This window comes from Heloderma suspectum, chromosome 2 (genome assembly GCF_057233095.1).
Source record: "Heloderma suspectum isolate Gila_16-S chromosome 2, 16-S_ref, whole genome shotgun sequence".
In the NCBI taxonomy this organism is placed as follows: domain Eukaryota; kingdom Metazoa; phylum Chordata; class Lepidosauria; order Squamata; family Helodermatidae; genus Heloderma; species Heloderma suspectum.
The window spans coordinates 1,864,936-1,878,204 of NC_139459.1; the positions used below are offsets into that span (position 1 = coordinate 1,864,936).

Consider the following 13,269-nt stretch of genomic DNA (forward strand, 5'->3'; position numbering starts at 1 on the left):
TCTTTTCTAAATATCTGGTAGGGTTTATATCAACTAATTCCATATCCTGTGAAATAAAATGATGTATAAATTAGGCAAACAATGAGTACTTAAGAGTCAGGGTATGTGCAAAAGTAAGTGAACCCCTGGTTGCATCAGCTCAATTAAAGGGAATAATTAGAATCAGGTGTTTAAGTAATTAGGTAGACTTTCTGAGTTTGGTCTTCACCATATGGTACTGAGGAAACACGTCATGCCACGATCAAAAGGCATCTCTGCGGACCTCAGAAAAGCAGTTATTGCTGCTCATCAGCCTAGAAAGGGTTACAAAAACATTTCTAAGTATTTGGGGCTCCACCAATCCACTGTCAGACAGATAGTCTACAAATGGAGAAGGTTCAAGACCACAGTCACCCTGGCAAAGAGTGGTTGTCCTACCAAAATCTCTCCAAGAACAAACCAGTGCATCATCCAGGAAGTCAAAAAGAACCCCAGAGTAACATCTAAGGATCTGCAGGCCACTCTTGCCTTGGCTAATGTGAGTGTTCGTGACTCAACGATCAGAAAAAGACTGAAAGAGAATGGGGTTCATGGGAGGATAGCGAGGGGGAAACCACTACTCTCTAAAAAGAACATTGCTGCCCATCTGAAGTTCACTAAACATCACATAGATGATTCGCAAGACTTCTGGAACAATGTTCTCTGGACTGACGAGTCAAAGGTAGAATTTTGGGCTTAATGAGAAATGTTATGTTTGGTGAAAAACAAACACTGAGTTTGAACAGAAGAACCTCATCCCAACTATCAAGCATGGTGGTGGGAATGTGATTGTTTGGGTCTGCTTTGCTGCCTCAGGACCTGGACAGCTTGCCATTATTGACACATCCATGAATTCTGCAGTGTATCAGAAGTTTCAAGAGGAGAATATCAGGCCATCCATCCATGAGCTGAAGCTGAACTGAAAGTGGGTCATGCAACATGACAATGATCCTAAACATATAAGCAGATCTACAAAAGAATGGCTGCCGAAGAAGAAATTCCATGTTTTAGAATGGCCTAGTCAAAGTCTGGATCTAAACCCCATCAAAATATTGTGGCAGGACTTGAAGCGAGCTGTTCATGCAAGGAAGCCCTCAAATGTAACTGAGCTGAAGCAGTTCTGTAAGGAGGAATGGGCGAGAATTCCTCAAAACTGATGTGAAAGACTGACCGACGGTTATAGGAAACGCTTACTTGAAGTCATTGCCGCTCAACGGGGGGGCCACCAGGGGCTGAATCTGAAGGCCCACATACTTTTTCACACATGGGTATTGAATGTTAAAACAGTTGTAGATACATAAATGTTGAAAAAGCATCATGTGTGTCATTTGTTTCATCATATTATCTATTGTTCTTTACCTAGGGTTATGGGGTTAGATTAAGATCTAATAACATTTTAGGTTGGAAATATGTGACAGTCCTAAGGGCTTCACAAACTTTTTCTCACTACTGTACATAAATGTACCAATACTTCAGACATTGTGTTAACAGCTGTTGAATACTTCTGAATGCAAATCAAACACCGGCCAACCCAACTCTTCCATGTTGAGAGCACGTTGACCATTCCAACATAGTAAGTTGGAACCAGCTACGCACCTCAACTATGGAACTTTGACTCTGTACGAAGGAACTAAACAATCCATAATGTGGGAGGTGTGGAAAGGTACAAAGATGGGGTTCATGGGAACCCCATGAATGAAACCCTCCTAAAAGTCCCCACACTTTAGAACCATCCAAAACCTGTTCACACCAAGTTTCTCTCTCTCTCTCTCACACACACACACGCACGCACAAAGCAAGTAACGCAGTGAAGGGAAATGGATCTGTTATATATTCCTCTAGAGGGATTCAGAAAGGATTGGTAGTCTCATTTGCTCAAGCAGTCCCTGAGAATGTATAGAAGGTACACCAGAAACCAGGATAAGCTAGAAAAATACTGAGAGATTCAAAATGTTATCTGTGCTCTTTCAAAACAACACTGTTGACAGAAGTACTGGGGCCTTGGATTGGGGCCTTAACTGAAGATGTGCCTCTAAGAACCTTGTTTTGCTGATAAGCCAGTTTTCTGGAAGATTGAGAGGACATGCTGACCTGTGAGAGGAGGGCGAAAAAGACACTGAATTCAACAGCGGTGTTGCCAGGCACCCCAATGTTCTGCTGTTTTTAACACAGAAAGGAAGATTTCATTCCGGCTTGGGAAAGCATAGGAGAAGTCTGCCATTCTAAAAGCCAAGCCTGGCACTCGAAGCAGAATTGTGTATGTGATACAAAGCCAACATTTCCCCCATGGCATGGCCATGGTTCTTCAGACTAGATCCCTTGACCTCTTACCCTCCTTTGATCGTATTTACAATTTACGTTAAGCCTCCAAAATGTCAGCCAGGAAAATCTATTCATCAGGTGTTAATGTTTACCTGTTTGAGTTCAGAGGAAGGAAAGATGGTCAGTTTGATTCCCAGCCAGCACGCATCCTAGTTTCGATGAGGTGAGCCAGCAGAGACAGGATCCTGGCCATTGTCTGAGTTTTTTATTACATTCAAATTTGGGGGCATATAACCAGCTCATGGACAGCCCAATAGTTAGGTCTCTTTGACCCAAAAGAAGCCTCACCCTCTCTCACGACAGGACTTTTGTGAAACTCCCCCCTTCTTCCTCCCTCTGCCTCCCTTTCTTTCTTTCTGTCTGTCTGTCTGTCTTTCTGAAGGGGCACCCCGCTGCCTCCAACTTCATCACACCCCAGACTGCGCAGATATGGAGTGGTAACAAACCCGTTACTAACGTCTTCCCAACACGTCTTGCCAGATCCCCCTCTCCTCTCTTCTGTCATCACCCCCACGTCGCTTGAGTGCCCAGACAACTCTCCCTGCTTCTTTCTTATCCCCTGTGTCTTCAGGGACAGGCAACTCGCCAGCTGCCTCTCTGTTCACCAGCTCTGCTAACAGCCTCTGTTCCCTTCCCCTGCCAGTCCCTGCATCCATTTCCCTCCCACCCCCCTCTGTCTCCCCACTGGCAGGACTTCTTCCCAGCCCCCCACCTCTTCTGCGAGTCACTTACACCAAACCATTGCTTTCAATGTGTCCGTCTTAATAATCAAAAGTGGTATTTCGGACAAATGAACAATGATCCTTTAAAAGGCCTGTCGCCATGATCTGATCTCTTGAATGCATGTTTTTAATGCTTTTCAATAAATTCCTCCTGGGTTAAGCAGCTGTATCATCAGTCTCTAAATCCCCTTAACCCCTTAAGGTGCTAAGCTTTGGGACGCTCAGTGCTCAATGTGAAAAGATCCCTTCAAGTGTCAAGGCTGCATGTCTGGAAGCACCCACTCAGGCATAGTGTGACAGGGACACTTGCTAGCAGTGGAGAGACCTGCATTTTCCAAGGTGAAAAGGGCCTGCTTTCTTGCCTGCTTTCAGACTACTTGTTTTTAAACTAATGGGGCTGGAGTGAAAGACATTGGATACCATTTTTGAGCTTGTTATATTAATCATTAATAACTATTTTATATACAGTAAAGAGAGCATATTTAAAAGACAAAGAATGTACTTCCTATGTCTTTTGTTGCATAACCTAATTTATAGCAGAAAACCTTTACGCCTCCGATTCAGGAAGAGCATGGCTTCTCATTTCTGGGGGTCAGGTCGAGTTAGTTCACTACTTCACAACTACATAATTAGGCACACCAGATGGCGCTGGCTATGGAGTAAAGGGCTGGCCGAAGCAACATTTCCTAGTGCTTTGGGGGCACGCTGCCCATCGTGGCAGAGTCTTCCAAGGCAGAACTCGTCCACCATACTCACCTTTCAAAGTGCTGCATCCCCAGCAGCCCATAGAATAGTGGAACAGTAGGGTGGGAAGGGGTCTACAAGGCCATCGAGTCCAGCCCCCTGCTCAGTGCAGGAATCCAAGTCAGAGCATCGACTTGGATGCTCTTGGATGCGGGTGGAGCCCCTACCATTTCTCAGGGAAGCCTCTGTTATTAATTGGGCTTTTCTTTGGCAGTTTCAAGAGTTCTTCGACCCCTCAGCCTCAGCTAGGACAGGAGCTGCAGGCAAAATCCGGCAGAGGGGCAAGAGACGCGAGCCACCTGAAGCACTGCCACAGGTTCATAGAAACAGCTAGAACCCCCTCCCCAGTGGTGGTTGCAGTCTGCCCCCCGGAGGACATTTGTGGCCTGGCCAAGGGGCTCCCCAGCCCAGCCCTTGCTCAGGAATCTCTCTGCAGGGGACCCACAAGGTCTATGCAAGCCCTCCATGCCTGTCTCCTTACTTTCCATCCAAGAAGTCCATTAAGGGCCTGAGGACATTGTCTGCATCTTGGGCCACGACATTTGGAGGGGCATTTCCGGCCCCTTTCACCTGGCACAGGATATCCGACATCTGCTTGACACACTCCTCGATCCGTGCCTGGAAACTGGAGTCAAGAGGGGGCGAGATTACTCCTGGCAAGGCAGACCCCAGGTACAAAGCCCTCCTCCTCCCTGCAGGTTGATGCAACCTGCTTCCTTTGCTTGTATTAACCACTATGCATGCACCAAGAAAGCAGAACACGCCCTCCACAGACCACCTTGAGCAGCATTCGAAAAGGGAGCCTGGCTGTCCAACACATGGCAATTCATCACTTTGAGGATTTATCGTTCAGAAATGTAAGCATTCTCTTTGCCAACAGATAGTTCTGCATGCACAGAGAGAGAAGTCTTTCAAAGGGCCTGTGTGTTTCAAAGGCCCAAGAAGTTTTCAACAGCCATCCAAGGCCAAGCCCCTCAAACTTGGCCCAGATTCACTAGAGTAAATCTCCCTGTGAAGGCTAACCCGCTCTCCAACTCAGACCAAGGTGCCTCTCTCCTCTCTCTTGTTAGTGTTTTGCTGGGAAGGCCTGCATCCTTCATTGAAACAGCACTAGGAAATGCAAGGTGAGCTCGTCGCAAACTAACATTTAGTTTGCAGGCAGGGGCTATAAGGCAGGGGCTACAAGAGACTCCCAGCTAGAGAGAGCCATCTATAGAGAGGCTTTCCTTGAGGGCCCCTAGAACGTGTGATCTGTTTTGATTCCACAGTCCTGAGGATGATCTCCTCGCTCCCTCCGGTGCGTATTGAGGGGAGCAGAGGGGATTGTACTTATCGCCCAGCTCTTACTGTGCTGATACCAGAGCTGCCAGGGACATAGGCACCAACAGAGCTGCTGCTTGCTAAATCCACTGGACTGCCTTCTGAATGCTAAAACAGAAACTGCACTTGATCCATGAGCCGGTGAGCTCAATCCTGCAGCGGTAGGATCCCAAGGATATGAACTGCAGACAGATTTCACAGTTCAGAGCATATTTCACTTTGTGCTAGGATAGCAATACACAAACATTGCTCAATTCTTCAATTGCTTCTGTGCATGAGGACTTGAGATTAAAAGTCCAAACCAGTTTCAAGATGTATGAGCATATGCTTTTCTCTCCACCTTGTGAAGTACGGAGTCAGGCACAAGGAACGTGCTCTTTTTAAAGAGAAAAAAAGAAAAGGAAATGCAGGCACCCACCTGTTCCCAAAGATGGCACTGAGCTCGTCCAGGACATTATTTAGCTTCACTTGGAGCTCCTTGAGGGAGTCGCTGGCTTCTGGATCCAACTGCAGGCAGAAGCGGGTTGAGTTGGGAGACAAAAGAAAGCTGGTTTTTGCCAGAATTCATTGTGTCAATGCTGGCAAGCTGTCCAGGTCCTGTTAGGTCTCCCGTTAGTGGAGACTGAGAGCGCCCACTGCCTGCACCTCCCTTTGGACACAGAGACCGGACCCAAGGCCAGCTAGCAGGAGGGCTCATCTACACGCCAACAGCAGAATGGCAAGAAACTAATGGGGGACAATGCAGCAGGAGTGTCAGGTGGCCCCAAAGCTCACCACTCTCATCTAACTGGCACCAGAATGCCCTGTCTGATGCAGACCCCAGCCCGGCCCCAGCAAGTGCACAATCACCCAGGACGCTGGCCTCAAAAGCCACACTCAGGCCACGTCTGTCTGGCTGTCCAACCCCACCAACTGCTGACCCTGTTTCTTGGCTCTTGGAGAGTTACAGTCTGTTCAAACCTCCCGAGTCAAAACACCAAGGTCATGCAGATGTCAAGCTGCCGTCTGCCCCATCTTCCCGTTGTGCAGGGAACACAAGACTCCCTTCCCTACACAGGGTGATGCACGCTAGTTCCCCTCTTGGTTCCCATGTGAAAGGGGCAGACACTGTTAACCTGGTACTGAAAAGGGTTAACAAAGAGTAAAGATGGCTGACTTAATCTGGGAGAGGCCTACAAGAAGAGCCCCTAGAAGACCCCAGACTCATAACCAGCTTTATATTCCAGACTCTTGACCCCTGGGCGAGAAGACTGTGAAGTTTGATTCTATACCAAATGCTGTTATTCCACTAACTGAGACTCTAACTGAGATTTTTCAGGACTGTCTTTGAAGAAGGGGGAAAAATGCAGCTGTCTTTACAAGCGGCGTCACAGGGCTTGCTCAGGGCCACGACGACGTGCTGGCAGAGTGTCTAAGTCAGATGAACAGCAGAACTGAGCAAGCCCAGATGCCTACTGAGAGGAGGAGAAGTGCTGTTTTGACAGTAAGAGAATGGCCTTACTCGATGCTAGTCGGGCAGGGAAGCCGTAGCCCTGAGCACGAGCGACAACTGGGAGGAGGTGTTTGGGCGGATATGACCAAGCATGGCCAAAGATGACCGGGAGTTCAAAGAAGATCTACCGAAGAGCAATGCGTCAATCAAGATAGCATGCCCAAATGGTAGACTTTGGGTCATATGTTGGGACATGTCTAAGTAGCCCATTTGTAATGGTGCCAGACCCATTCCCCAGACACATGAAATTATGGGAGATAATTTCAGACACCTGGTTTCTGATTGGTGTGCAAATGCTCTAACTACATGCACCCCATTTTGATTGGAGGAAGATGGTCTCCTTGCTCCTTGGGCCCCACCTTTGGCCAGAGCAGGGGTATAAAAGCCCAGGGAATGGGAGCTCTGGGAGTGGGGCTCTTGTTCCTGTTGCTCTGGTTCCTGCTGCTGTGCCACCAGACCCTGCTGCTGTGCCACCAGACTTCACTCTTTCTGCCGTGCCACCAGACCCGAGGATTTAGGTAACAATGGACCTCTTTAGACTCTTAGACTTTGGGTCTTGGAATGATTTCTGAGTTTGGGACCTGGAGTGTTTTCTGGGAGTGGGACTTAGAGTGATTTCTGGGTTTGGGACCTGGAGTGTTTTCTAAGCTTGGGACTTGGAGGTTGTATCTGAGGAGGGGATTTGGAATCCCATCTTCAGAGGTGACAACTGGAATTATTCCCAAGTCTTGAGTTTTCTGTGCACTTCAACTCCTTCCTCCACTCTTCCTATGCCTAGAGGAACGTAGTAACGCTTCAGCATAAGTCTTGTATTCAAGTAAGAAGCAGGAGGCGGCCACGGGAGGCTGGATTGTTTTCGTTTAGCTTTGAACCGCAAGGAGTAAACAGGAGTAAGTCGGAAAGAGGAGTCATAACAATGTTAGAAGCTCAAGCCGTGGTCTTACTGGCCAAGTTCATAGTGCCAGCTTTGGCAATTTCAATTATTTCGATTTATCTTCTATTTTTGTTGTATTCTCTTTCCCTGTAATTGGAAAGCCACATTCAGCTCCTGTGGCATGTGTGGACACCAGGCCCACGCACAAAACACAAGGGCAGCCGAGAACTGCCCTTTCAGTGCTTCCCCAGGGCCATCTGGCTGTGCCCCGTTCACAGCGTGGCAGGGGCTCCAAAGGTCACTGAGCCACTGGGATGAGAACTTGCCGAGGTACACGCGGACCCGTACGAATTTCTTGGCCGCGCTGCCAGGAAAGGCTCCATTCCAAGCTGTTCTGGACTGTGCCTCTTACAGATGTGTTGCCCAGTCTCTCCATGGAGGGTACTGTTTTTAATTATTATCAGTATTCTTATACCATCCTTCCAACATATTTGGGGCTGGGGGGAGATGGCTGCCCATCACCAGAGAGCTGAAAGCCACACAATGCCTCAGCAGTCCAGCCCCTGGCCTAATGCATCCCCCAGGCATGCTTGCCCTTGAGAACGTCCAAGAAACCTTCCTAAGCAACAGCACCAACAATTAAGAGGGATCAATACAGCCGCACCTATGGACCCAGCTTTGCCACGGCAGAACCCAAATGCACACTTCTCTGGCTGAAGGCCCTGACTCTTTCATACAAGCCCAAGCTGCCTAGGATTCTTTGGGGAACGTTGGGGTTTTTTGGAGCTTTCTCACTTGTCCAGATAGAACAATTCCACCTTGCAATCCTAATGGGGGATGTGGCCTGGGATCTGAGAGTGTGTGTTTGCTTGGAATCCAGACATTCCAGTGGGGGCACCATACTGGAGGGTCTGCCACCTCTAAGCCGGGTGCCAAAGCTGCCCTTTACCAACTTAGCTTTTACTGGTGTGTGTGCATGTGAGGACCACATCTCCTCCTCCACACTGGCATGGGAAATCTGGTCTTGATGAAGCATCTGTAGGCACACTCACCATTTCCACAGGCTCAGGAGAAGCAGAGCACAGGAACTGCTGCCTGCTTATTTAAGCCTCTCAAGATTTAAGAAGCTGAAGCCGGCGAGTGTCATGCCTTATTAGAGAGCCCGTCTTCTAACTGCGGCCTCCGGAGGGAATCGGCTGCCCAGGAAAGACAGGCAGGCCGACAGCAGGACAAGGCGCAGGACTCCCACCATGGACCCTTCTGACTGCTCCCGAGCAAGGCTCAGGGGCGGGAGGCCGCGAGAGCCCCTCCCAGCTCAGCCAGGACCCGCTCCGCTGGCGGAAGTGGGGGGTCAACATCCGCACGGCGTTAGGCGGGTCACAGCTATGCGTGGCAGGCTCCACAGGACAGCACATGGGAGCACAGCAGCAGTGGAGCTGTGCCCCTCACAACCATGCAGATCCTCACTCTCCTCGCCCGTACGTAGCATTTGGAGCCGCCAAAAGAAAGACAGAATAACCAGGGAGGCAGGGCCAGTTCTGGCTCTTTTTGTGGTTTCTCTTTAGTTTTACAAGACCCCTAAAATAGGAAAACTTCCCTCTTTGACCAGTCTGGGTGTTCACTGACAAGGCTGCTGCTGGTTTGTATTTAGACTGATGGCGGCAGGTTAATGTTTGTTATTAGTACTACTACTAGCGCCATCACTAATACTGGTGCATTCCTCTGGCTAGCGGAAGCATGCAGGGCAGGGGCATGAAAGCCCAGCACCAAGGCCCCAACCTCCGGCTGAGCACATTCTTTGGTAAGAATACGGAGTGATGATCCACTCTCTCTCCAGTTACAAAACCTTGACTGCCCTGGTGGGCAGGGCGCAGAAAGCAAACAGAAGCAAGTGCTGTGACACACACCGTGCAATCATCCAGTAGTGTGGAGAAGAGGTATGAAAAAAGAGGTAAACGTGGAGAACAAGTCTCTCAGTGGCTACTAACAACAATAACCAGACCAAAACCTCTTCCGTCAAAGGCGGCCTAAGTCTGTTCACCTGAGAAGCAACAGTCCAGGACCCTCCTGCAGATGCCTTCAGAGATGCTGAGTGCTGCATCACACCCTGGTCCCGAACTCACTATTTTTCCTGGCTTAATTAACATGGCTGCAATGACTAAGCGTTGAAGTATGATGGAGCCCCCAAACAAATGCGCATCTGTGAAAGAGTTTTGCAATGTCATTTGATGCAGGCCGCACAGAGAAAGTGAGCAGAAGGCACAACGCCATGTCACACGCTAGAGATGAGTGCCCATACCGCGTATCGCCTCAATTAACCTCCTGAAATGAGATGGCTATGCTGATTTACTTGGCCAGAAAAAGATGCCGTGGAAAACACAATTGGCCCTGGCTCTGCACGGTACACTTTCTGGCTGTGAATGCCAGAGTTAGTGACTCATGGGAAATACTAGGCAAGGATGGGGCGGGGTGTGTGTGTGAAGCTTTGTACAGATGAGCTGCAAACATCTCTAGTCATTTGCTCAGCTGACCAAACCTGAAAGCAGGAGCTCTGCGTTATCTTAGGGTCTGGCACTCACTAGCCAAGTTGAGGAACAGTATTCAGAGTGACTACGCACCACACAGGCTAGGACAAGGGCCTGTTCCAGCAGGACTAAAAATCTGCACTGAGCAGAACCCGATAGGGACGCACCATGGGGAAAACCAGGGGGCACCGCAAAGCCATTTCAAGGAAATCAGAGACTCCCGCAAACAGCAGTGGTGACTGCAGCAGCCCGGAATGAGCGAGAGGCAGTCTGCTCTTGGGTGATAGCACGATGGACCAGGCAAGCACCTTCACAAGCTGCCTAGTCACATGCTGTGCACCCCACTGACGTAGAGGCCCCCATTTTATGCTTTTTCTTAGGAATGTCCTGCACCGCTTTTAGCTGCTTCCTGGAACGTTGTCAGCAGCTGCAGCGAGGGGGTGATGAAATCTGCCCAGGGCCATGCCAGCCACTGCGGGGTTCCCATTGGGTGCAGAGACTACAAATCTAGCTCCAGTAAGTCACACAGCTAAGAGGGGGTGCATTAAGGTCGAAACAAAGCAAAACTGATCCTAACGGCATTAGGACCCTTCTCCTTCTCTTCACCATCCTCAATCTCGAAAAGCAAGGAAAAGAGAGAGGGACAAACAGGCAAACATAGGTGACACCAAATATTCCAATAGCATTGGCAGCAACTTTCAGTTTGAACCAGCTCAGGAGCAAAACCCTGACTCCAGTGAAGGCAGAATGCATTTATGGGTTGACCCCAAGGAACTGGGCAATGCAGCTATATCCCCACTCACCCCAGCAAGTGGCCAAAATAATGAAGTGGAGCACACACCATCTTCCTAGCTGCCAAGCATGGTCCTAAGCCCACAGTGGGAGCTGGAACATGCTTCTGGAAGACATCCTTCAACTCAAGCCTGATCCATCGAAGTCCTCACACATTTTTATCTCACCCTTCAGCAAGGACAGTGAAGAGGCTGTGCGAGTGTTTCCGCCCATCTTCAGTGCAGACCGGCACTTTCCAGAAATGCTGCGTTGGGGAGCACATTCCACACAGGTGGCGGCCTCATGTGCCCTTGCTGCGGGCACTTCCTCCTCCTCCCATCTATGACGTTATGCTTGCCCGGAGGCCCCCGCCCCCCCGCCTGCTGCCCACAAGCTCCACTCCCCACCTAGCACCAAGGCCTGCCAGGGAAGATGGCCATCTGCAGGTGCGTGGGGGGGTACTGCTGGCGCCTGTGGTGGCGAGCGCCCTGCGGGGCCCCGGCTGACTGGCGTGCTCCTTCTGGCTCTCACCTCCCTGGCACCCATGGCCTCGAACATCTTCTCCAACTGCACCCTCAGCTGCTGGATGTTGTTCATCAGGATGCAGGGCTGAGCAAAGGGAGAGAGCGGCAAAGCCCAGTCACTGACAAGGGCGACACGTGCGAAGGCATGAGAGGCAGGAGCAGGAGGCAAGGCGGGGGGGGCGGGGGGGAGCGTTCCTCTCCAGCGGGAAGCCAGCCCTACAGATCGGGGAGCAGCCAGCAGGCAACAGTCGAATCCACTTTCCGCCAGCCCTGCTTCCCCCAACAGCAGCGGGAGAAGTCCAACCAGTAAATGGTGCTGGACTAGGAGGCATGAGGGGCTGGGACGGCCATGTTCCCCAGGGCAAGGCATGCTCTGCTCCCATTCCCTCGGCCTCAGGAACTGATGGGGAGGAGGGTCAGAGGGGGATTCAGCTGTCATCCTGACAGACAGCTGTCATTTCGAACAACGGCTCCCACTGGATGGATGAAGAAGCCTTTTGTTGCTCTTAAAGGTGAGCTAAGGGTGGGATACCAGCCTCCTGCGCCAAGCCAAGGCTTATGAGATACTTTCTGCCTCGAGAATGAGGCCACAACAATTTCATGCTGACAACCCCTGTCTGCATATTACTACTGCTACTGCTACTTCTATTTCTTATCCGACTTCCTCTTAGGAAGGGCCCAGGAGGCGACAGCAAAGGCATTTGCTTGCATGTAGAGAGGGAGGGACTCGCCTCCGCCTGAGCACGAGGGCCACCCATCCCCTCAGGAAGCCGCCATTTGGCAGCAACGGTGGCTCGGGGGATATGTAAGGTTCCGTAAATAGTGGCCATAAAGGTGCTTGCAGCAGCTGGGTGAGCAGGTCCGGTAAGTGGCGGTGGCTCAGTGAACGGGGTCCGGGAGGCCGAGCGGGGTGTGTGCATGTCCATCAGACTCCACCCCCTTCTCGGACCCCAGCAACATCCCTGCTTGCACGTCAGGTGAACGCATCAGCACACTGGCTGCACATCATTCCTTGGCTGTTGCTAATCAGGCCCAATGCAAAAAAGCACAGAGAGGACACAAGATGCCCAGGATACGACCAAGAAGGGGCTAGATTATCTTCCCGTCTCTCATCGGAAGGATGCTGCGTGCCAGGCCGAGAGACTCACCAGCTTCTCCTTCACGCAGTAGGACTGGAAGTTCCTGGAGACGATGTCTGCATACTGCATCAGCACCTTCCCGATGGTCTGCAAGTAGATCAGAAACATGACCCTCCCCTCCTCTGTGGGAGCAGAAGGCAGAGAAAGACCCTGCTGAGAATCCCAACCTGAGAGAGGAGGTCTTGGGGGAAGCCAAAGGCCAAATGGGCATCACCTTGGCAAAGCGCTGCATGTAGTGGGCTACGATGGCAGGATCAGGGCACTCCAGCTTCTTGATGATTTCAAAACTCTGGTTGAGCTGGGTGAAGACATCTACCACGGAGCAGGAGAACAGCGCATGCTCAGATGTCTGCTGGAACTAAAGCCAAAACAGAAACAGCAGGGATCACATCTGGAGCTCCTGAGTTTGGTATGGGGCACACAGAGCTGCATTACACCCTGCCAGAACCATGGTCATCCTTTGAGTCCTGGATGGCAACAGCAATCTAAGATGTCCAAGGCACAAGTGTTTTATGTTCATTTACTGACTGTATTTATTTACTGACTGAATTTATTTACCACCACCTTTCTGCCAAGGCATGCAAGGTGCAATACTTCCTGGGGGATATGGAACCTCAGACCTTCCTGATACAGAGCATGTGCTGCACAATACGGCTGACCTACACCCTACACTACACTACACAGCTCCGCACGGGAGGGGTTTCTGCCCAAAATGTCTGCAGCCAGCCCCATCCAGCTACAGGAAGGTGGCACTGTGGGGGAGAGGAAGGAGATGGGACTACCGCAGTAGTGATGCACTAGCCTTTTGCCTTCTTCCA

At 50.4% G+C, this 13,269-nt stretch overlaps 1 protein-coding gene and 1 long non-coding RNA gene across 2 annotated transcripts in view; both read right to left on the bottom strand.

Annotated features, from left to right (window-relative positions):
* LOC146351847 (uncharacterized) overlaps positions 1-13,269 on the bottom strand; it is a 1,244,848-nt gene that overhangs the window by 360,660 nt on the left and 870,919 nt on the right. The gene's annotated exons all lie outside the window — the stretch shown is intronic.
* The window catches only part of LOC146351852 (protein unc-13 homolog B-like), a 133,309-nt gene that overhangs the window by 16,326 nt on the left and 103,714 nt on the right, over positions 1-13,269 (bottom strand). The window contains exons 20-24 of the mRNA XM_084832762.1: positions 12,666-12,809; positions 12,461-12,538; positions 11,320-11,397; positions 5,545-5,633; positions 4,288-4,431 (exon numbers count right to left, since the gene is read on the bottom strand). Of these exons, the coding sequence (XP_084688888.1) occupies positions 4,288-4,431; positions 5,545-5,633; positions 11,320-11,397; positions 12,461-12,538; positions 12,666-12,809 (533 nt within the window). The remainder of the gene's footprint in view (positions 1-4,287; positions 4,432-5,544; positions 5,634-11,319; positions 11,398-12,460; positions 12,539-12,665; positions 12,810-13,269) is intronic.